This window comes from Eptatretus burgeri, chromosome 3 (assembly GCF_056783735.1).
Source record: "Eptatretus burgeri isolate ZD-2024b chromosome 3, Ebu_testis_v1, whole genome shotgun sequence".
NCBI classification, from domain to species: domain Eukaryota; kingdom Metazoa; phylum Chordata; class Myxini; order Myxiniformes; family Myxinidae; genus Eptatretus; species Eptatretus burgeri.
Window position 1 is genome coordinate 2680900 of NC_140963.1, and position 24859 is coordinate 2705758.

At 41.9% G+C, this 24859-nt stretch overlaps 1 protein-coding gene across 7 annotated transcripts in view; it reads right to left on the minus strand.

The window, feature by feature from the left end:
• Window positions 1–5997: 5997 nt before the first annotated feature.
• LOC147029298 (disco-interacting protein 2 homolog C-like) overlaps window positions 5998–24859 on the minus strand; it is a 332275-nt gene continuing 313413 nt past the window's right edge. For all 7 annotated transcript variants that reach the window (XM_085872251.1, XM_085872246.1, XM_085872247.1 and 4 more), the window contains 2 exons: window positions 15276–15399; window positions 5998–8585 (listed from right to left, as the gene is read on the minus strand). In XM_085872251.1, the coding sequence (XP_085728377.1) occupies window positions 8333–8585; window positions 15276–15399 (377 nt within the window). In that variant the 3' untranslated portion in view covers window positions 5998–8332. The remainder of the gene's footprint in view (window positions 8586–15275; window positions 15400–24859) is intronic.

Below are 24859 nucleotides of genomic sequence, written 5' to 3' on the forward strand. Positions count from 1 at the left end.
TTAACAACAAAACACATTCAACATTATTGCACACAGCAGCTTTGACAAACACAGAAAAGACAACATTTAAAGAAGCAAAAATAAATTGCTTTTATTGGTGTCTCCAAACACGTATGAAACATAAAAGGCAAAGAGATGCGCAAAGCGCATCAATCATTGCGAAGAAAGCAATGAATGGGAAGAAAAAGCAAAAGCCACACACAGTACACCAAGGGGCAAACAATCCAACAACTTCACAACCGTTGACACCAGAACTCGTTCTTAAAAGTTTAAAATTCAATTTGAAATATTCAAATTAACAACAACAATGCACATGCAAACACGCCGACTGTTACTGTTACTCAAACACGCGCTGGATATTGATCACTGAAAATAATTATCAATCCTATTAAATAGCCGAACTAAAATTATTTGTACCATGACGAGATTACCGGCTTGTTACTTGCACAGTTAAAATGAAGAAATCTTGTTTTATTCCAGAATCATGAGATGAAAAGTCATACGTAGTTCACAACAGTCCTCAAGTTGCTCAGTAAGATAATTCTGCCAAGTTGAGTAAGCAAAAACGGAGAAAGAGCAAAAAGTTGCTCAGTAAGATAATTCTGCCAAGTTGAGTAAGCAAAAACGGAGAAAGAGCAAAAGCCCTCCTCCTCCCCCCAAGCACTCACTGCTCATAGTCCAGCGGAAATGTGAAAAAAGCATGTCGTGGCGTCATTATGAAGTTTTTTGCTTGATTCATCATCTCTGAGCTATCCTGAATCAGAATCAGCCGGTTGCCAGACTCGCACCCTTGAGGAATTTTTTTTGGAAGTGAAAAACAAAATGGCCACCACCGACTTTCGATAAATTCTGTTTTGGGCTAAATGTTCACTTCTAATGCACTTACACACACAATTTTGGTGTCTACTGTTATGTTTTCATGGTCAAGGAATCCGATAATGATAAAATTGAAGGTGTATATATTAGACTTGTCTCATATTTTCAAGATGGCCACCATTTTAATATGAAAAATGGCTATTTTGCAGTTCCACTGATCACTTCGAGTAAGAAATTGAATTTGATGAACCCTCAAATATTCATACGACATACAATAATAGTCAATGACGGCTGAAGTCACTTACTTGCAATGATAAATGAATTGATGATTATCTTGGAATACGATTTTTACACAAATATATCCGGATACATGTGGATAGTTGACTATGACTTTGGGTTTTGTCTTTAAGTAAGTATGTACATGTATATGATTTTTAAATTACCTTTTATTTTTAGGCAAACAAATATTAACTTTGTTAAGGATGCAACTTATGTTCAATCTTCGTCATCGTCGTCGTGATTAGCAGCAACTGCCCTTGTCTGTTCGTTACAACAGTCTGATCCAGCATTACAACTGCAAAACATTGAACAGGACATCTGTGCTGCCACACAACCACAACTCCAGGTGGAACATGGCCGGCTGGTGGAGCATCCACACTTGATCAGCTGCAGAATGGTGACTGGTGCAGCAGACGCATCAGGTGGAAGTGTGGTTGGACACAACGTCGCACCGTCGTCACCTTCTTGCCATACATACTTGATGGGATCCAAGTTCGGAGGGTCTGACTGAGTGGCCGATTTCCATATAATGACTTGATGATTAGCACGATGTACATGTTGAACAAAGGCATCATGCGATGCGGGCAACAACTTCAATTTCGGAGCAGAGGTAATCTTGGAGTTGGCCATCTTAGACTTCCACAACTGATACCGGTGTGTGGACATATCACCTTCGACTTTGGAACCATAACAGGCAGCAATGAAGGTAGTTGCCTCAGATATCATCTTTTCCTCATCTGCTTCCAGCTGACCAAGTAAGGTAGAATGATGTCCGCCCATTAGTACCTTCAGCGCTGTGGCCTTTGCAATGCCAAACAAATACAACACAGTGTCACATCCGGTCAGAGCATGTACAGCAGGCAAATATTTGGCAATGCTTTTGTGTTTCAGTGCTGTTTGGCGAATGTCTACGTTCGTCCTCCCAGCACACGGACTGTCCATGCTGACATCCACAGTTATCTTTTCCTCAAGGTAGAAATGAATCAACAGGACAAAGACATCTGTATCGTCGCAGACCACTTTGATGTGTGAGTCACCACTGACACCTGACACAATTCTAACTAAGTGATGGATGATGATGACATCTGATTCTTCATGGTGTGTTTTCAGATCCTGTCTCTGGAGAGTGGAATTGTTCCATACTTGTACTGGTGTAGGATCTTTTCCGGTGATCACCAGTTTGGTCTGGTTGTCCACAATATGGGTCATCAGATACTGACAGATCAAATCGATCAGTTGAACTTTGTTGGAGGTGAAATTTAGGACCACTTTTTGTGCTGGAAGTGTTGTGTGTAAGTTGAGTTGATGTTTTCAACTTGAATCATGACCTGCGCGACTGGATCTCGTCATTTGTTTCGTGCTGATTTTGATGTACCTGTTGAAAATCAGGTCGAAGTCACAACACTCCAGGTGGTATTTGATGGTTCCCATGAAGTTGATCACATAATCCTCAACTGTACCATTTGTGGGCCAATGTACAGTCCATAACATGGTGCATCCATCAATGATGACAGCATCTGGAACACCTTGGATTTGACTTGATTGCTCAACTTGGAGTTTCGTCTTCCGGATTGCTTTCGACTGAGCCCACATCGCATCGCTCTCATCAAACAAGGAGGATGGGACAGGGGACAGTTCGTAAGAGAGGACATCCTTGATATCAATATCCCTGTATTGTTGGAGGCATACGACTCGGGTGTAGATCAATTCGGTATCATATACTGGCCTTCCATCCAGCTTGATGCTCTTTTTGGTTGAAGTCATCAGGGTTACTTTCTTGGTTAGTGTCTTGTTGGCCATCGAGATTCAAATTCCGCCATCTGTTATCATCCAACCTTGAGAGAATCATCAACGTTTACCTTGTCTGTCGCATGAAACATAGTAGTAGACACTAACATTGTGTGTGTAAGTGCATTAGAAGTGAAGATATAGGCCAAAAAAGAATTTATCGAAAGTCGGTGCTGACCATTTTATTTGTCGCCTCTAAAAAAATTTCCTCAAGGGTGCGACTCTGGCACCTGGCTGATTCTGATTCAGGATAGCTCAGAGATGATGAATCAACCAAAAAACTTCATAATGACGCAAAAGCACACTTTGCCCTGAAATGGCTATTTGGCATCTAGACTATCACTCAACACCAACCGCGAGCAAGCACTCACTGCTCACCCAACACCTTACCGTACCCACGAGTAAGCACTCACTGCTCGTCCAATCCCAGCCGTGAGCCAGCACTCACTGGTCACCCAAAACCTTACCGCACCCTCGAGCAAGCACCCACTGCTCACCCAACACCAAGCGTAAACAAGCCCTCACTGCTCACCCAACACTCTACAGCAATTACTCACTGGTTACCAAACACCTTCCCGCACCCACGAGCAAGCACTCACTGGTCACCCAAAACATTACCACACACATGAGCAAACACTCACTGCTCATCCAACAGCAACCGTGAGAGCCAGCACTCACTGGTCACCCAACACCTTACCACACTTGAGAACAAGTATTTACTGTCAATACAGCACTTCACCGCACTTGAGAACAAGTACTCACTGACCACCCAACACCAATTCCTGATCACCATTTCTCAGTTGGTGTGCATTTAAGACTTAAAAATAAAATCAATCACCTGCACTCAGGAAAATAAATAATTAAATTTCTGTTGGTGCCATTCAACCTTGCTATGCAGCTCCCAAAAGGACTAGGAGCAGTGTATTTACACATATTTGTTCGACTATTTCAGATATAAAAGCAGCATTCCTTAAAGACATCATCTATAGTGAGAGCGTACAGCATATAATTATATTGTACTGTGGATGTGTCTAATTTAGAAATTACTTAAAATGTTTAAACATGTTATAAAAACACCCAAGGCTTATTTTTGGATGTATATGAAACTTCAAATTGTATGGACTCAATCACAAAATTAATCACGAAGCCTCAAAATATCAGAAAATATTTCTGAACAAGACCCAAAGGATATAGAGGTAGTGGACAAAAAAAGGAAACACCTGGGTAAATGAGGGACACCAACATATAAAAATGCTGCACAGGCCTGGTTGCCTATAATTATGGCGAGCATGGCTGCAAGAGGAGACCTCAGTGACTGAAGAGGGGTGATTGTTGGAGCATGTTTCACAGGAGCTTCAGTGACAAAGACAGCTCAACTTGTTCATGTTTCATGATCAACAGTCTCCAAGGTGATGTCGGCATGGAACTCAAAGGAAAAGACATCATCAGCAAAGGGCAACAGTGGGGGCAATCACATACTCCGGGATCATGATATCCGTGCGTTAATTTGAAGTGCAAGGCAAAGCAGACGACCAACTGCAGATCAATTGATCTGGGGCGCGAGCAGCCAGTTTCATTCAAAAACGGTCCACCGAGAACTCCATAAAGTTCCAGTGCACAAACTGCTCATCACACCTGGCAATGCACGTTTGCGAGTCCAGTCGTGTAAAGAGCACAAGCAATGGACCACCGAGTAGTGGAGAAATGAGATTATGGTCAGATGAATTATAATTCATCTTATAATTAGATAATATAAGATAATTATCCTTCACCATGTTCTTGACAAACAGATAAGTGCACTTGTGGTGCCAACTTAAAGAACTCCACAACTCTGAGTGCTTGGTTCCAACAGTGAAGGGTTCTGTTGGTTTTGTAATGTGGGACCCATTTTCCTGGCATGGTTTTGGTGCAGTCGTTCCCTTAGTAGGAAAGGTCAATGCCAGTCACTACTTTATGGTACTGAGTGATCATTTTCACCCCATGTTGCAGAATTTCTTTCCTGCCAGGAGGGGTGTCTTCCAGGATGAGAATGCCCCAATCCACAGTGCATGTGTGGTCGCCCAATGGTTTGATGAGCATGACACTGAAGTTATCTATATGTCATGGCCTTCTCAGTCACCAGATCTGAACCCAATCAAGTATTTACGGGATATTCTGGAATGACGTGTGAGACAGTGTTTTCCACCTCCATCAAACAGGTGTCCTCCAGACAGTGTGAGTTGATTGACTTTTTTGTGGAAGAATGGTGCCGTATCCCTCCTGCAGAATTCCAGAGGCTGGTTGACTCTATGCCATGGCACACTCAGACCGTACTGGCACATTCAGGCCATACTGGCTGCATGTGGTGGCGTAACACTCCATTAAGTGACTTTACATTGGTGTTTCCGTTTTTGTCCACTACGTGTGTGTGTGTGTGTGTGTGTGTGTGTGTGTGTATATGTGTATATATACACACACACACACACACACACACACACACACACACACACACACACACACACAATATTTATTCCGTGAAAACAAAGCAGTCCAAGTGCTAGTAATATACGATAAAAAGTGTGCACACAAGAATTAAGGATTTATCATAACATTGACAAAATAATGGTCTGAGCAGGTGTCGAAGTTACTGACATACACCACGTAAGGTTACCACCACCACCACCACAAAATAAAATGGCACATTCATATTCTCTTTTGTTTTCTTCTTCCGTGAGCTGCTATTTTCCCTTCTTCTTCGTCCTTTCGACATATTATACCCATTTCAAGTGACTATCCCATCGTAGTGAAGCTGCAACTTTGTCGTTCTATGAAAGTTTTGACAAAGCTAATACAAAAGGTTTTTTTTTAAAATAACATTACATTAATAATCTCCCAGTTAACAAATGTGGATAATCCAAAGGATCCTTCTTTGGCTTCGCTTGGACTGCTTAGAAAAAGAAGAAAATAAAATAAAATAAAAAAAATAAGGAAAAGAATCGTTTTAAACTCCATTACATCTTCAGGGGATTTACTGTCTTGTTGACGGAAGTCTGAAAATCAAGTGAGTACACTGTTAAAGTAATGAACAACCACAGAGATACAACAGTGAAGAAAAACTATATCTGAGGCAAGCTGTTGTTTTTGCACCTCTTTTTATTAAAGGAAACAACATTAAGAATAGGAAAGACGACAGTTGCCGTAGACCAATAACGGCATGCTTGGGCTCGAGATCATTCCAGTGGAATATAAAGCCAGGCATTTTCCTTGTCTCGATTCCTACAAATAGCCAAATCGAGTGTTATAAACAACGAAGCCGATTAGAACCTACTCAAAAATTATTTTCAAAATGTTTTATTCAATACAAAACCAGGTAATGTACTTTTGCACTGTAAGAGAATATAAATGCAAAAAGAGAAGAGAAAATGCATAAGTTGGCTTGTAACCTTTAATATTGTTATAACCCCTTTACCCCACCTCCCCCCCCCCTCCCAAGCAAACTATTTATTGTTGCACTTCAACTTGAAGATGTTTGGTGGCTATGCAAAAGTGGAAGAAAGATAAAACAATAATTTAGAGCTGTACACATGAACACACCTAACATGTGACTAACATCTATGAAGCTGTGTTTAGAAAGTTGGCATTTAGGGTTTGTTGAAGTTTATCGTTAGTATTGAGTACAGGGAGAATGAAAGTGGAAGGGACGGTGCTAGAGAGACTGCATATAGACAGTTCAAAACACCTTGTCCCAGCGAATATATTAAGGCCATCGAGCCAGAAATGTGGCTCCACACTGCATCTGGATCAAAACAACGGACGTCTCAATTATCCTTTTCAATAAAATGCATGAAATAAAATTAACTTCCCAACTAAGGTATGCTAACAGATAGTATGTTATGCCTTCCATTGTACAAGTAACAGCGTAAAAGAAAATGTAATTTTCATGAAAAAGATTACTACAATTATCAGTTTCACACGGAAGGATAAAAGTTTTTCACCATCTTCAGCTAGAAAGTTAATGGAAAAAACACTCCCAACATTCCTTTAAAATAACGCAATGAGTACACAGGATCAGGATGTGGGACAGAGTTCATCAATAAACCGCAAAAGTTAGGACACATGGAAATCACTAAAAAGCTCAAATGACGACGGGTTTTTGAACAAACGATGCATGAATGTGCACGTGTTGGTCACCCTGTACTGTAATCACTTTGACATCTCACCCGATCTCTTTCAAGTAATGGCGTGAGCTGCATGCCCAATGGGCAGTGCTCTTCTGAAGCCAGCAGGGATGTAAATATCCGATTGAGTTATGAGCCTGCTGGTGGAAGATAAATAAAAATAAAAAGAACGCAGTTCACACCCCACCCCTCTCCCCCCCCCTCCCTCCCTAAAACCTGATGCAGAATCCCTGTAATCGAAAGAGAAATCCTGGTCAGAGTTTGCTTGGTCATTTCACATCGAGCAGCATTGTGTATATACTGGGCACCACCAAAAGGGATCTGCATGTACACAGTGGTATTTCACATGGAAAATAAAAACAACATCCATGTCCAGGTAGTACAATAAAAGGCTCCACCCCTTGAAGTAAAGCAGGGTAACAGGATATAATAGTGAGGAATGAATAGACAAGTGAAATGTAATGAAAAGAATAACATTGCAAGAAGCACAAGGTTCAGGGAAATATAAATTGATCGCAGTTGGTCTTCTAGGCATTCACCATCACACTTTGGCCCAAGTCACTTAAATATTACAAGTATATAATCCCATGACCAAGAGAGTAACCTGTCTAAGTCTTTCGGAACCTGCAGTCAAATCCAGTGTAGTGGCATGCAATCGCCTAAGGAGGACATCGCAAGAATGGCAAATCTTCAGCAGCTTCCAACAAAAGATAATGAAAAACTGCTTCTTGCAAAATCCACACAAACTTGGAACTTCCCAAGATAAGAAAGTTCAGGCAATTATATGTCTGCCTTTCTTTGGTGATCTGAACAAAAGAAAGAAAAAGAAAAAAAAACTGGATCTTTTGAAACACCAAAATTGACAATTTCCCAGCACCACACGCAGGTTAAGGCAGAAATAAAATTCCATCAATAATATAATTACAATGCTGAATTGATGAGTTATGTTTCTAAGTATAAATAATGAGCAGGCACAAAACTTTCACTTTGAGCAGTGTTGTGTCCTTAAGTCGGGTTTGACGGGGCTGGAAAAGCAAAAACTGTGAGGGCTTCAAGGTATACATGATACATCTTTGCATCCTTCCCTTATTTGTTTTAATTTTTTTTTACATTTCCCAATACATTTCAGACAGGTTTAGAGTCAAGATCCTAAAATCTCAATTGACATGCCGAGGAGATAAGTATTTTTTTTATATCAATAGGTTCTCCTCGTCTTGAAAGTCAAATCACAACCTCGCATTTCAGCTTTTGGTGGAGAGTTCATTCGCAGCCAGAAAAGACGAGGTAATAAATTACATATTATAAGCAACATATATGGGATCCAGTTGATCAGCGAGGAATCCGTCGCGAAGGTGCATGCGCTGTTTCTCGCCGCGTGAGTTGATTGGCACTGTGCCTGGATCTGCAACCACGACGACACCCACAACCAAGTAGTGCTCTTCTAAAACGGCATTAGTCACGACAGGCACAAGGTCCAGGGCCTCCTGCTCAGGGCCTCCCAACTCCACAACCACAACCAGAAGATTCGTCCACGTGAACACAGCACTACAAAAAAGAAAACAAGTGGGCAAAGTGTTATCTAAATCACAAGTTACAATAATTATCCAACAAAAGATCAGCATTGGTGTACATTTAATTAATAGACATGATTTTGGTCAGAACGACCACCATCATATCTGAAGGCTAGCAGCATGGCCTACAGGTACGTACACTCACCTCTAATATGTCTAGCCATGGTTCAAATCTCGGCCCAGCAATAAACTGCCATCATAAAGTTTTATATATATATATATATATATATATATATATATATATATATATATATATATATATATATATATATATATATATATATATATATATATAGGGTGATTCATCAATGTGTGTACAATGTGTGTGCTGTCCCTCCGATGGACATTAAACTGAGCGTCCTGGCTGCCAGCATTAGTTGGTGAACATTAAAGATCTGACAGTGTCCTTCGCAAAGAGTAGGTGAGGTATTGCCGGCACCCTGAAGAAATTCCAAATTGCTGCCCAAACTCCTTTTGGGAAGGAGAAGGCAAACTACCCAGCATAACCTTTGCCAAGAAACAGCTTCGGCAGCACCAACGCTCTGTAACAATGAAGCTCTCATATACCATTCATGCGTAAGAAATACCGTTGTTGGGAATGTATCTCCATGTAAACAACGGGAAAATGATCCCCTTTTACACATTTTCGATTAGCGCTCTCTTCTTCAAGAACGCAATCCCGAAGGCTAAGTGAGGTATTACTGTATTATAAAAACAAAAATAAAGTGGAAACAAATTGATGAGAATAAATTTCACAATACGGTAATTAATTAGTGATACTATTGAAATATATAAAGTTTGGGGAGAAGGAATCAGATGTTGTTGAGTTAATTGCACCTTCCTAGCAAAGGCCACCCTCACAACCTGAGAAAGGTGCAAGATCAGACATTCTTTGCTGCTGGATCTTGTGCCACTGTCACAAATTATTTAATCCTGTCTGTAAGGTGGTGTGTGATGTCAATGTTTGCACATCTATGATTCGATATGGAATGAGTTGCTTGTTATATTTGACTGTGCAATATTTAATGAGGGGATATTTTTATGATTAAAGTGGAGGAACGTTGAAAAGGGGACTAAGTACAACGTTGTTGTGAGAGTATAACTTGTGTGAAAAGATCCTCAGTTTGAGACACTTGGGGTGACCTCTGGATATAAAATCGTTGAAGCAAGTACATTATCAGCAGTTTGGAAAGGGACTTTCGTGAATGTTCTCTCGTCAGGGTACCCGGCGTTTCCGGATGCTGTTCTAATCCTGTTGGCAATTTGAAGGAATGAAATCGTTTTTTTTCTATTTTTTTTTTGTGGGGACCTAAAAAAACTACCCCACAACCACTAAATAATGGGATCGGGAAACATTTAATATTACCTTTCACACAGCTACAAAGGTTTCGGCACTGTAGAGCAATTTGAAAAAAACAAAATCCAACTTTTTTTTTCAAAAAGAAAATTTTCTTTGTTGCCTAAAACACTTCCAGGCACTCACTGCTGAACCTCTGAAAGTTTGACGAAGATTTGTTTGGCCATCTTTGAGAAACATGGTGACATTTCTCTTGTAGTTTCGACAAGACGAGAGAGTATAGACAAATGGGAAGCAGATTAGAAGCAGGAAGAGAGGAAGGAGAACAGCCAGTAATAAATTGCTTCGTTATGCACCAAGCTAGGGTTTTGAGGAACTGCTTTGACTTTGGAATAAACTAAATTTGGAGTTCACCCGCCTGCTGGTTTCGGATCAACGAGTAGGGAACTTGAGGGTTGTTCGTCTCATAACATCCCACCCAGCAGGATTTTAGTTTAAGTTAGCCTTGTATCACAAAATTACGGAATCATTGAGCAATGAAAAGCACTGGGGGGTCTGTTTTCCATGTCGGTTTTATGGAGTTCCAGAAAAGCTTGTGAAAGCTGTGAGCTTGCTAGTCTGGAAAATTGAACTGCTCACATTGTAAATTGCAGGCTTTAAAGGTTTCAATAGCACAATATTTAGACAACACCAAACCCTACACTTTCCCCTGATATATTCCCTTTCCATCCTTTGTTTCTACTTCAATTGTTTTTCTCTCTCCTCTGAAAACTTATTCCCACTCTCTTCTCTGTAATTTCCCTTTGTCTTTTCCTTTTAATAATGTTTTTTTTTCTCAATTTGCACCATCCACTACCTCACCCCTCCCCATACTTTTTATCCTCACCCATTTCCCAAATGAATGGAAGAGGGTATTGTAATCCATCGGTGTGTAGCAGTGTATGTGTTTGTGTCAAAGTGTGTGTGTGTGTGTGTGTGTGTGTGTGTGTGTGTGTGTGTGTGTGTGTGTGTGTGTGTGTGTGTGTGTGTGAGTGTGTGTGTGTGTCAGTGTATGCATGTGTGTGTCAGTGTATGCATGTGTGTGTGTGTGTGTATGTGTGTGTGTGTGTGTATACAGTATGTTTGTGTGTATCAATGTATGTGTTTGTGTCAAAGTGTGTGTGTGTGTGTATACAGTATGTTTGTGTATGTGTATCAGTGTATGTGTGTATCAGTGTGTGTGTGTGTGTGTGTGTGTGTGTGTATACAGTATGTTTGTGTGTGTGTGTGTGTGTATACAGTATGTTTGTGTGTGTGTATCAGTGTATGTGTTTGTGTCAAAGTTTGTGTGTGTATACAGTATGTTTGTGTGTGTATGAGTGTATGTGTGTGTATGAGTGTGTGTGGACAGTATGTTTGTGTGTGTGTACAGTATGTTTGTGTGTGTATCAGTGTGTGTGTGTGTGTACAGTATGTTTGTGTGTGTATCAGTGTATGTGTGTATCAGTGTGTGTGTGTGTGTGTATACAGTATGTTTGTGCGTGTGTGTGTGTGTATACAGTATGTTTGTGTGTGTGTATCAGTGTATGTGTTTGTGACAAAGTTTGTGTGTGTATACAGTATGTTTGTGCGTGTATCAGTGTATGTGTGTCTATCAGTGTGTGTGTACAGTATGTTTGTGTGTGTGTACAGTATGTTTGTGTGTGTATCAGTGTGTGTGTGTGTGTGTACAGTATGTTTGTGTGTGTATCAGTGTATGTGTGTATCAGTGTGTGTGTGTGTGTGTGTGTGTGTGTGTGTGTGTACAGTATGTTTGTGTGTATCAGTGTATGTGTGTGTGTGTGTGTGTGTGTATCAGTGTATGTGTGTATCAGTGTATGTGTGTGTGTGTGTGTGTGTGTATCAGTGTATGTGTGTATCAGTGTATGTGTGTGTGTGTATACAGTATGTTTGTGTGTATCAGTGTGTGTGTGTGTGTGTGTGTGTGTGTGTGTGTGTGTGTGTGTGTGTGCACAGTATGTTTGTGTGTGTATCAGTGTATGTGTACGTGTTTGTGTGTGTATCAGTGTATGTATGCGTGTTTGTGTGTGTATCAGTGTGTGTGTGAAAACTATGTTTTTGTCTGTGTGTGTGTGTATCAGTGTATGTGTGCGTGTTTGTGTGTGTACAGAATGTTTGTGTATCAGTGGAAGAGTGTGTGTGTGTGTGTGTGTGTGTGTGTGTGTGTGTGTGTGTGTGTGTGTGTGTGTGTGTGTGTGTGTGTGTGTGTGTGTGTGTGTGTGTGTATTTTATTTTGGTGGAAAATCCACAATACTGATTCTTATGTTATTTACATTTGATTCTTATATATTTATTTGATTCCAATATATTTATTTGATTCTTATGTATTTATTTGATTCTTAAATATTTATTTGATACTTTGATTCTTATTTATTTATAATAAGTGTCGAAATCTGTTGTGAAATCTGATAATCTATCTATAATTCCAGCAATGTGTGTGTGTGTGTGTGTGTGTGTGTGTGTGTGTGTGTGTGTGTGTGTGTGTGTGTGTGTGTGTGTGTGTCTGTGTGTGTGTGTCTGTGACTACTGTTTCTCGCCAACCACCTGTCCGATCTAATTGAAACTTGCCAGGTATATTGCTGGGGACCGGAGTATGTGCCTTTTCAAGGTTTGATATTAATCGGACAAGTGCCTCCCAAGTTATGGCCATTTATTTACCAAACCAATGACAAGACACATTGTTGCATGGGCGTGGCCAATGGGGAAGGGAAGCTCAGCCATGTTCCCCATTACGGGTTACAACGTACGGGCTTCCGGAGAGTGATGACTTCGTGTATTCTAATAATTTCTCGATTTCTTATGCGCATTTATAGATAAACACAATGCTCCAAGTTATGATCGTTTTCATATTAGACGGTGCATAAATTTCGGTAACATCAGAGTGAGCTGGTATGCTCCGAACCAGGAAGTAATTATTTTTCTCTCTCTCTCTCTCTCTCTCTCTCTCTCTCTCTCTCTCTTCTCTTCTCTTTTTTGTTTTTCCTTGCGATGACATTGCAAAAAGGCAAAATACGTTGGCGCTAATTGAATATTTGGGCATTAAAACTAAATTGCGAATAATCGTAACTGCGAATAAAATGCGAACTTTCGGGCCACGCACATACGGGCACGCAATAGCGAAGAAACGGCCTGTGTGGTTGTTGTTTCTTGCTCGCGGTTTTAATATTTATTTATTATTATTATTATTATTTTTTTTTACAAGCACGTACTAGTTTAAATAAATAACGAGTCTGATAACTAAGCCGATATACCGACTTACTTTAAGCAAGGCAATATTCCCTCCTCCTCCATACAAATAAGAAAATGTGAAATTTCCAAAGCATTAAACTTATCTTTTTCGACTGTTTGGAAAATATTGAGTGAACAAAATTTTTTGGAATGTGCCAAAATGAACCAGCTTCACTGAGCTCAATGATTTAATGCATTCACTGCTCAACCTCACGCACTGTTCCCCAGAAGGAATGCCTATCCATAGCATCTGCCAGATCTGTGTCTATATTTTCGGAGTTTTTGTGAGGTGCTCTCCAGGGATTCAAAGCAAATCTGGTTTAAAAAAAAAAACTGATGTTTAAAAAAGAAAGAAAGTTCTAACGTTTGCGTGGACCCCGAAGTGATGAACAATGTGACACATGCACAGACGAGCAGGAAACATGGCAGATTTTCTGCATTGGTGATTTCACGGTTTTCCTTGGAGGCTTCAGCCGAGATTTCACAGGCATTGAACTTTGCGATGTCTCAGGGTTGTTCTGCATTAAGCTGCAACTCTTTTGTGGATCAAGTCATTCTTTGAACAAATTCATTTTATTTCATTAACTGCTGCGTGCACGGTGAAAACCGGCTAAAAAATTTAAGGTATCCAACATGGTATGCAGCGACAGCCTGGCCAACCGTTCCGAATCAACTCTTTAATTGCAGTTCTTAAGCCACTTGCCAAGTGCCCATTGTAGATAGCGGTACCGCACGACATCATTCCAAGCGAATCGTTCACTCAATGTGGAAGCTTTTGTTGTGCCATGTCATTCAGAGCGAGTGGTTCATGCTCCATCATCCTGAGCGAGTGGTTCGTGCTCTCATGCAGAACATTATCTCCTGCTTAAGCAAGCACTTAATTTGACTTCATTTGAGACAAAGAAGGCAAGTAAATAGCAAAATGGACAGTGATACGCACTGGCACACACAGGCATGTTCAATTTCCTGAAGTAAAGACCAAAACCGAGTTATTTTTTCCCTTGATGTGGGATACTACTCAAAATTGCACTTTCAATGCAAAGTTACATTTCTTGTGCAAATATTATTCTTGATGATGCGTCAAGATTCTTTTGTAAAGAGCAACTGCAATGACATTACTTTCATCCAAATTCATTCACAAGCAGGAGATGCAAAACAACATTAATCTTGTCAAGAAGCTTGACGGAATGTAACATGGGCCTTGTACAGATGCCGCACGACAGAGAACCAACGTGTTAAAAAGTAATGGTACAAAGAGCAAAATCCAACTATAAAACATCTCAAAATGCAAGGCTCGTCTGTGTCCGCTGTGTGTGTACTCGAACTAAACTTGAAGAAAACGAGAAAAAAAATTGTACATTTATTAATTAGTGTTCTCCATAATCTCAGAATAAAGGTTTGTTGAAGATTTGTTGACAAAAGCTCAATTGGTAAAAAAAATGTTACGACCTGAATGTACACACTGAATCTCAATGGTAAACAAGGATTCAATTAAAACATTTATGGCTGATCTACCACTTCACCAATGACGTCATCCTTCCAATCCTAAAATTTTTCCAATCATCAGATATATATATATATATATATATATATATATATATATATATATATATATATATATATATATATATATATATATATATAACATTTTTTTTCTTTTAACATTTAATCCAAAATGGCTGCCGTATCACGTAAGCTATGTCAAAATTATAAGTGGTTGTTCAGACAAAAAAAAAAGTTAAATAAATAGTGGAGCAAAAATGGCCAAAAAATGGTTGAAGAATTTCAATAACAATGAAAGTTAATGACTTTATGCGACTTTGACCTTTTGACCAAATTATTAATTTACCTTCTCCATATTTTCATGATCAAGTTTTGCTGAAAATTTGACGACAAAAGCTCAATTGTAAAAAAAAGTTACGACACACACACAATTACAAAATCCTGTCTCCTGCTGCATGGGGGACAGGCTAAATATCAGGTGCAGCACAACGATGTACAAACAAGCAAGACAATCTGTGTGCACTTGTGTGTTTCAGACTTTAGGTGTGGTTCTTTGGTTGTGAAATAAAAGTTGAAGCAGAATGCTAATTATCCCACCATTCTGCAATGCTCTTGTGTGAGCGCTGCACAGACGTTTCAATGTCGATTGGATGGTAGCGCAATCCTCTGAGCTCAAGCGTTTCATCAAGTGAGCCGACGATGTAGAGAGCATCATGAGGTTCTGGATAAAAAAAAAACACATCACAGAATGTGGCATTATCAATACGGTGACTTTGTGCTTAAAACCGAAGAACAAATGCAATGGAAAAATCTGTCCCATCCACATTTCAACATGTTCAAATTGAACACCAACGGCTAATTGACTTCATGTGTTTTGATCTAGAATAAGACGAGCTCTTTATACAAAAAGGCAAGCATGTGGGAAAATGGATAATTCAATAGCGACAATATCTCGGCTGGTAGGATGGCCAAGAGATACACGCACACTCGCCTCCAAGCTGTCTCTCCTGGTTTCAAATCTCGGTCCAGCTATAAACTGCCTGAATGGTGTTCCACAGGCAGGGTGATTCATTAGTGTGTGTACCGTCCCTCGGATGGACGTTAAACTGAGCGTCCCATCTGCTGGCATCAATTGGTGGGCGTTAAAGATCCCACGGTGTTCTTTGTGAAAAGTCAGAGAGCTATCGCCAGCACCATGAACAAATTCCCAATTCTTGCCATGACTTCCTGTGTTGGAGTGGCAGCCAGTCCAGGATTGTAACCCGAACCAAGAAACTGCTTCGGCATAACTGACGCTCTGTACCGAGCACGTTACGTGAAAAAGGAGACAAAGCCTGAACTGCTGTGATGAATACAAAATAAAACCTAACCTCATGCTGTTAATTCTTATGCCATTATTTGAAGGGTGCTCAAACTAGGACAGATAATAACATTACACTGACAATAACTCAATTTGCTATATCTCAGAAAATGACGCATCAAAAACCTTTCACCACCAAAAGCTGTTATATATCTAATTTAGCAACCAATAATAATGTGTACATTTACGTTTACGTGTTCACAAAAGATGTAGCAAAACGCATGATGGTCAATCTGTGAGGAGGACAAAAGGTTTGTTTCGGAAAGATATTGTGAGGACAAAAGAGAAATTAGCACGACGGGGAGATGTGCCTATGTTTCCAAAAAAAGTGACAAATGAAGGAATGATTGATTTCGGGTAATGTTGTGACAATCAAGATTGACAAGTGAATGACAACCTCACGCAGCTCTCATCACAAATCTAAAGTGAGCTCAACACACAAGCATATGTTATGAAACGTATGACGTCATAAACAGTTAAAAAAAAAGTCAATGCATTAACAAAATGAACTTCATTGGTTACAATCAAACTAATACTTGCTGTTTTGTAATCATAGAAATTAAAAAAAATGGTTCTGAAAATTTCTTCCAGGGATTCTAGATCAGGCACAGAAGATTTTGCTTTTAAAGTCGAAGGGCTCTGGCTGTTCAAGCCATTGGCTATCGATACATGGATAATCCAGAGCCTAATTAAAAGCAGTATCGATGACAATGTGGATTCGTAAATCCAGTCGAGTTACGAAACAGCCTTGACCTCTTGTTTCCCACTGCATCACAGGTCTTGAAAAAGGGTCCATTGCGGGAAAGCCAAAACTCTTTTCCACTTTGTCCAAAGCCAAGACGTGTGTACAGTCGTACAGCTCAGCATGGCTTGGTCAAAGTTGTTTCCATTATGAAAACTCATAAATCTCTGGTTCTCTTGTCTGTTCATCGACTTTATGGAAATCTGTGTAATGAATGACACAGGACATTTGAATACATGACACAAATGAAGGAGGTCGAGTACTGCGATTTAATTTTAATTATTCCTTTACTATCTCGAAAATGCACAATTTGAAAAAAAGACAAAAACACAATGTTAACACATGATGTCAAGGTCTAAAGCTTCACTGAATGCATAAACATATGTATTGCTTTTCGATAACAATTTATTATTAACTAGCCAAGGTACCCGGCGCCACCAGGCAATGCCAGGTCCCTCCCTTGATACTTCCACCCATTCCCCTCTCTCCTCCCATCTCACCCTTTCCCTCCCTCCCTCCTCTCACCACGCCCACTGCTCGTGCTGCAGGAGCCAACGCCTGTTTTTAAAATGTTCTTGTTGCACTTAATGAAGTTACACCTCGGGCGTAATCGTTAATCTTTTCTTCACTCAAATTATCAGGAAAGTTGAAAAGGTGAAAGGGGTCAAATCCAAACGCTCAAATCACTTCGACACTGATCAATCTTAATTTATCCTTGATACCCCCACAAAATAGACATCATGCATCTTTTTCCGATTTGCCATTTATAAAAGTATAGTGGCACGCAAAACTATTCACCCCCAACCAGTAATGTCACATTCAGATGAATTACGGATTATGTAAAAACAATTTTTCCAAATGAATATTTTTATTTATGACTGAAAAGATCAAACAAAACACTGTTACAGTTTAAGGAGGTTACATGTCGATAATACCTGTAAAAACATGTACAAATCATAATTCACTGGTTGTAAAAGTATTCAACCCCTTCGGACAGTACTTGGTGGAAGCACCTTTTACAGCAATGACTGCTGTGAGTATTTTTGGGAAGGCCTCCACCAGCTTTGCACAGTGAAATGGTGAAATCTTTACCCATTCTTCATGTGAAAATTGCTCTCGTTCTGCCAAGTTTGATGGGGATCATCGACGGACTGCGATCTTCAAGTCTCGCCATAAATGTTCAATTTGGTTCATGTCAGGACTTTGACTGGGCCACTCAAGAACATTTATTATTTTCTTATTCAACACGACAGTGTGACTTTAGCTTTGCGCTTCGGATAATTGTCCTGCTGAAATGTGAATCTCCGACCCAGTTTCAGATTCATGGCTGACTTGAGCAGGTTTTCATCGAGGATTCTCCTGTACTTTGTACCATCCATTGTCCCTTCAATCCTGGCAAGCTTGCCAGTCCCTGCTGATGAAAAGCAGACCCATAACATGATGCTGCCACCACCACCATGCTTGACGGTCAGGATGATATTGACTGGATGATGTACAGTGTTCGGCTTGCACCAGACATTACGCATTGCATTTACATGAAAAAGTTAAATTTTTGTCTCGTCTCACCACAAAACATTTCTCCTCATGCCTGCAGTATCATTAAGATGCTTTTTCTGCAAATGCCACACAAGCTTTCAGATGGATCTTTTTCAATAATGCTTTCGTTCTTGCTACCTGTCCACAGAGACCAGCTTTGTTAAGTCAATGGGATATTGTTGATTGATGAACACTGACCCACATTGTGGACACAGTGCCTTGTACATCTTTGAAAGTCATTGTTGGATTTACAGTGACATCCTGAACCAGTTTCCTGCTTGCCCAGCTGCTGAGTTTGGATGGGCAACCTGATCTGGGTCGAGTCAGGGTGGAATGATGTCTTCCACTTTTTCATGATGGATTTTACCGTACTCAAAGGGATAAATGAGTGATTTTGACATCTTCATCTTATAACCCTCTCCTGAACGGTGCTTCTCCACCACTTCATGTCTGACTTCTTTGGAAAGATCCTCGGTCTTCATGTTTGCCTCGTTGGTTGACCAAGTGAGTTGCACCTTAAAACTCCTTAGATAAGTCGGGGAGATTAATTAATGTTAAAGTTAAACCACTGATTACATACAGGTGAAACCTACTACACTTAATTTTTTTTCACCTTTCAAACAAATAATTTACTCCTGAAGTGATTTCGGGTTAATTAGGCAAAGGGGTTGAATGCTTATGTAACTGAGAATCATCTGATTTTCTCTGTTCATCAAACTTATTCACATTTTATCTGAATTTCTTTTTCCTTTTTCACTTTCGAGTAGTTTGTGAAGAATCTATCTGTTAAATTTGATTTTAAATCATCATGAAATAAGCTCAGGTGGCATCAAAATGTGAAAACTTTGGAAGGGGGGGGGGTCAATACTTTTGCAGGCCACCGGAGGTAATTTTGCAATTTAAAGTCGAAATCTTCTTCTTCTTAATGTTAGCCGTGACGTCGCACCTGGGAGTCGACCGCCAGATTCATATTGTCTCGGGGTTAATTCGCGGAACGATTTAACTCAAATGGCCAATCGTTTTCAATTTTCTACAAATTTTCTGAGTCGATTCGTCCTTGGTGCTTGTATAGTAACACAAACCGAGATGTTTTCACGCGACACCGACGGCCGAAAGACCCCAAGTTTGCCAGAAATTGGACGAGGTTTTTCCGAAATACCCGAGTGTGGACCGGGCCGACAAAATGTTCGCTTTTGTGCTCGGACCATGTTACAGAGCATCTCATGAAACAACAGAGATGGCGAGATCTTGTTTGTATCTACCATGATTGAGAGAGGATGCCATACCCACGATTCAATGGAAGAAACAGTAGTCGCTCAAAACCGCAACACCATCTCCACCCAGCTACCAGAACATGAACATGGGCAACCACTCCTCCCTTCACATCCTCCCTCAATCCTCCAACAATACCCACAACTACCCCACACCCCCCACCCGAGAACCACCCCCTTCCCCCTCGCACCACTCCCCCTCCACTGGGGCAGGACATCGACAATGCACGATACAGCACGGACACGACACAGCATGACCACAGACACAAATGGTGTCCCGGGAAAGTATGAAATGGGATGATCCCGTAACATGCAAGACAACTGGTCAGCCTGTAACGGTGGGACAAAGCATTAATCACCCATTTTGTCTGCGGTCCCCGAGTGTGCCTGGTCGGTGTCCGTGCTGTGTCGTGTCCGTGTCGGAGTATCATGACCGATTTATCAATTAATACAAAATCCCTTATAAACCATGAATTGAATGGAAAAACAGAACCTTCCAATCTGCAGTTAACATGCGACCAGCCTTTCCATCTTAACACTTCCATTGTCACCATCTTCATTTGAATCGCTCGCACAACGCTCGAAACGATACGGCTCCAGAATTCTGAAAGCGTTTTCATCACAAATTTTGTCTCCAATACTTTCTTCAAAATCCCACTGATAGTTTCAAAATACTCAGAGTTGCCAATGATGGTGGAATCAGAATCCGAGTACAATACACTGTTTTTTTTTTTGTTTTTTTTTAACCTAAGCTGCCATTTGGATCAAGGTGGGTTCAAGGTATGACATCACTGATGAAAATCAAAAAATTGACACTTTAGGGCTTTTTGGCACTTTGCTATTTGGTGAAAAAAATTCAAAAATTTTTTCCCTTCAAATGAGACCGTGGTTAATGGTTTTCAAAAGAAGAAAATAAAGTGTTTCGGTTCCCCTTTAAATTTAATGTTTTGGCAATTTCACAGGTCTTGTGTAAATATGGAGAAGGTGGAAGCTTTCCTTAAATAAATATGCTTCCACACTTGGATATAGGAATCGGTCATTTCTTTTTATTGAATGTAAATATGTTTTTTTGTTTTTTTTGCATTCAAATAGAGGTTCATATATCGAGGATAACAGACATAATGTATAATAAAGGGAGCAGGATGCAAGAGGGGCGGGAGAGGGAAGGACAAAGCTGTGGGGAACAGAGACATTAGGAGATTTGTGGAAGGGAGAGAGATGTGGTGGGGTACTCAAGATAAACAAGATGGACACTACAGGACTATCAGGAAGTTAAGCAGGGAATTTGAAGGACGTGGGTTTGGGGTGGATTGGTGGGGGTAGAAAAGATCAAGGATTTGGATGGGAAGATAAGAGATGGTGGTGAACGGCTGTTCTGAAGACCTGGAGGGAAGAGTGGGATTGAAGAGAGTGTGGGAGTTTGTTCCAAAGGCGGGAAAAAAAAGAGGAATGAAAGAGTGAAAGTGGCAGTAATGCTTGATGGTAGTTTCACCAGAAGGGGATTGCTGGTGGACCTCGAGCGCCCTGCAGAAATATGGGTGGGTGGGACAGTTCACAGACAGAGTGGGGTGGAGGGGGGCGAGCCCAGAGACGGTATAAGACAGAAAGGCCACCGACCTGCCTGTGGTGAGAGAGTGAGAGGCCCAAAAACTCAGCCTCATCGTGGGAGATACCAATCATACTAAATGCCTTGGTTTCCACAGTGTGAAGCCAAGGAAGCTGTGAGGCGTGAGCACCAGCCCTGAGGGGAGAGTAGTACTCTATCAGGCTGCAGATGAAAGCTTTGTATGTGGTCAGGAGCTCGGGTGTGCAAAGGAAGGACTTTGCACGATGGAGGATTCCCAGTTGGCGACTGGCTTTGGAGGCCAGGTTGGAAATGTGGCTTTCCCAGTTTGGAGAGACATAGTGAGAGTGTTAGAGTTGTCCGGATTGAAAGACATGTTACACGTGTTGGACCAGTTTGTGATTTTATCCAGATCTGCAGAGAGTGAAAAAGCTGCTGCTTGCCGGTCTGAGGGATGACCGATGGTACCGGCAGAGGGTGGAGTCATCAGCAAAGAGATAAAGAGGATTTTCCAGAGAGTTGGAGAGATCGTTGATGAAAACCAGAAAAAGCACAGGGCCAAGAACACCACCTCGAGGAACTCCTGGACAGGAAGAGGGGATGAGAGAATTATATTGTTGCGGTTGAGGAAATTCGCAAACCACCATTCAGGTCCCGTAGGTGAGATATCTCTGTAAGTACATGTGTAGTTAGCCCCAAACCCGTTGTTTAGAGGGAATAAATGTGATTCATTCGGGCTGCGACCCTTTGACATAGCCATTTTTCTGTTCTATCTTTATTTTGAACCAACCACGTCTCAACCGCCATCACACAACAACCACCAACCACAACGCCGCTTCACAACAACAACAACGCCAACAGCCACAACCTTTACCTTCACAACTCGCTCCCGCAAACATCGCATCACCGCCATTCCAAATGTCGCCATGGCCATAAACCACCACAATAAACCCTCCACCACCTTCACCTCTCTTTCTACCGCAATTCCCGCACCACTTGTGAGCACCGAGCGTCAGGCTGTCCTGGACTCGTACAAGGTGCGCGCCGAACCATGAGTGCAAAGTGCGGCTTTTCCGAGGAGAATTCGGATCAGGATTGATACACGCCCACTTCTGATCCGTCCAATCAGCAAGCGCGGGGCGGTTTGGCCCCGCCTCCAGGCGCGTCAGTGTAGAATCGATATATGCAAATTCTAGGATCAGGGGAGACTCACGCCCCTTTTTCTCTGTCCAATGGGCGAGCGTGGCTCCACCCCCGAGCTCGTTCTGATCCAGAAATTTGCATATGGGTTCTCCTGCCGGCCTATAAAGCGCCGAGCGCAGGGTCGAGTCGGGCTCGGTCGAGTCAGTTAGGGAAGAGTCAGTCTGGAGAGGTCGGAGAGCCGAGTGGAGCTCGCAGTCTGTCGGGGTTCGGAGTCTGTCGGGGAGCTGCAGAGAGGGGAAGCCTGGAGCTTGGAGTGCGGTCGAGTCGGGTTGGAGCGCAGAGTGAGTCGGGAGGCGAGGGCGTACGGGTGGTTTGCTGCAGTCGGCTGAGGAGAATTGGGGAGGAGACCGAATAGCTCGGGTCCGAGGCAAGGAAGACGGCGGTCGGCGACGAGCTCGCAGTGGAATCGCTCGTTGCGGGACCCAAGCAAGCCAGCTATCCTCTTTCCCCAGAGCATCAACAATTCCCCCCTTTTTTTTTTCCCCCGCGCTGAGATAGTGCGAAAAGGGGGGCCCCGTTCCCACCCCACTCCAAGCAGTGCCAACGAAACCGGCAAAAAAGCGCGGAGTCGGGGCACCGCCGTGCCGCCACATTTGCGGCTCATCACAAAGACACGGGTAGGATCCACCCGGTCTCGCAGCCCACAGGCCCCGTCTGCCCCCTTGTCTTTGAGGGTGGCCCTTTTCTTTTGCTTTTGAGTAAATGTGTTGTTGGCGCCGTCTGTAAAGTAAAACTATGTAAGTGTTGCCGTGTGCACGCGTAGTCGGTTGTAGATCTGCATTGTTGTGTTTCTTTTGTTACATCTGCTTTTGGTGCATAATTGTTGTAATTGTATATGTGTGCTCTTCGTGTTCTGCGGAATAAATGTGCATTATGTTGAACTGTTTTTCCCGTTTCACTTCGTCTTTTCTTTAATTGAATCTCCATCTTGCTTCACGTAAAGGGTTGGTAGTGGGCTTAATACGCCCGATAATTAATCGGAACCTTCGAGGCCGACGATAACACCGCTCGGTTATCCCGCTAGTACGGAATGGGTCGCTTAAGTGGCCCGTGTCCGGAGTCGACCTGCGGCGAGGTGCGATCGCCCGGTCTACCCTCCGCGTGGGTACTTAGGTAGGTCGAGTTTGGCGAACAACCCTATCCCACGCGGGGGGCCGATTGGCACGATCGTGGTGACGCCGAAAGGCCCACCCGTGACTAGCTCCTGGCGTTAGTCCGAGAGGGTCACGACAGAATTGTCCGTCCGGTGGGCGACGTGCCGCGATTCGAGTTACGTGGCCGCTCGCACGCCGGTGGGTGCGAATTCGCAACAATATTAAAGGCCACACGTTGGCTGCGACAAGAGAGGAAGTCTGCGAGCCATGAGTGGATATTGCCTTGGATACCATAGGAAGAGGGTTTGGTGAGCAGGGTAGGGTGCCAGACCAGATAGAAGGCACGCGAGATAGCTCTGATCTCATGTCGAGCATTGAGGACCTCCATCCATTGTTGGGGAAGCAGAAGCAGCATGTCCAGGGTAGAGTGACCTGGTCTGAATCCAAATTGATGATCGGAAATCAAGCCATTGGAGAAGAGGAAGGATTTCATGTCGGAAGTGATGATGGATTCCATAACCTTGCTGAGGATTGGGAGAAGGCCGATTGGTCTGTAGTTGCAAGGATCTGTTTTTGTACATTTTTTATGCAGATCGGTAACGTTTGCTGATTTCCAAGCAAATGGCAGATGACCTTGAGAAAATGAGAGGGTGAATAGAACAGAAAGAGAGAGAGTCAACAAGAGCAGCAGAGCAGGTTTTTAGGACATGTGGGCTGATACCGTCTGGACCGGTTGCAGAATCTGAGTTGAGGTTTGGCATCAAAATCTCCACCTTACCTTGAAAACATTTTAACATTTCACTCCATATTTCAACAGTTATTTAGTCCACCAGATCCGATCCTCAAATTCGGAATCGTATTTTGATTATGTACTGTAATTAGTCTGTGAGAGTTGATCATGTTTCCAAGGCAAGGCATTTTTCGTAGGCCGAATCAAAATGGTGGCTTCGTCCCCTGCGAGGTAAAGTTGGACAGACCAAGGACACGCCTTTCATGAAGGTAAGCCGTTAGTTAACTTCAAAAGGGGTGTTTAACTTCACCCAACTACACAGTTTTCATTCATACACTCCCTTGGAGTTGTTTTAGTCTGCATGCAAAGTTTCAGGTCGCCAGCTTTCATGGTTTTGGAGTTATGGAGGAGACACACACACACACACCGACTGACTGACTAACACTGACATTTATTATTATCGATGTAATTAAACTTTTATACTCTAAAGTAAAAACAGAAGCAAACAAAGAGATAACTGTATTTACAAGTGGAACCAAGACAAGGCCGATTCCACAGTATTCTTTTGTCGTCGTTTTCTTTTTTGCAATGACCTTTCAGCCGGGGCAGCATGACGTCGGTGAAAAACTTAAAATAAAGAAATGTTTTTCACTCTCGTCAATGAATTGTGTGCATGAACGA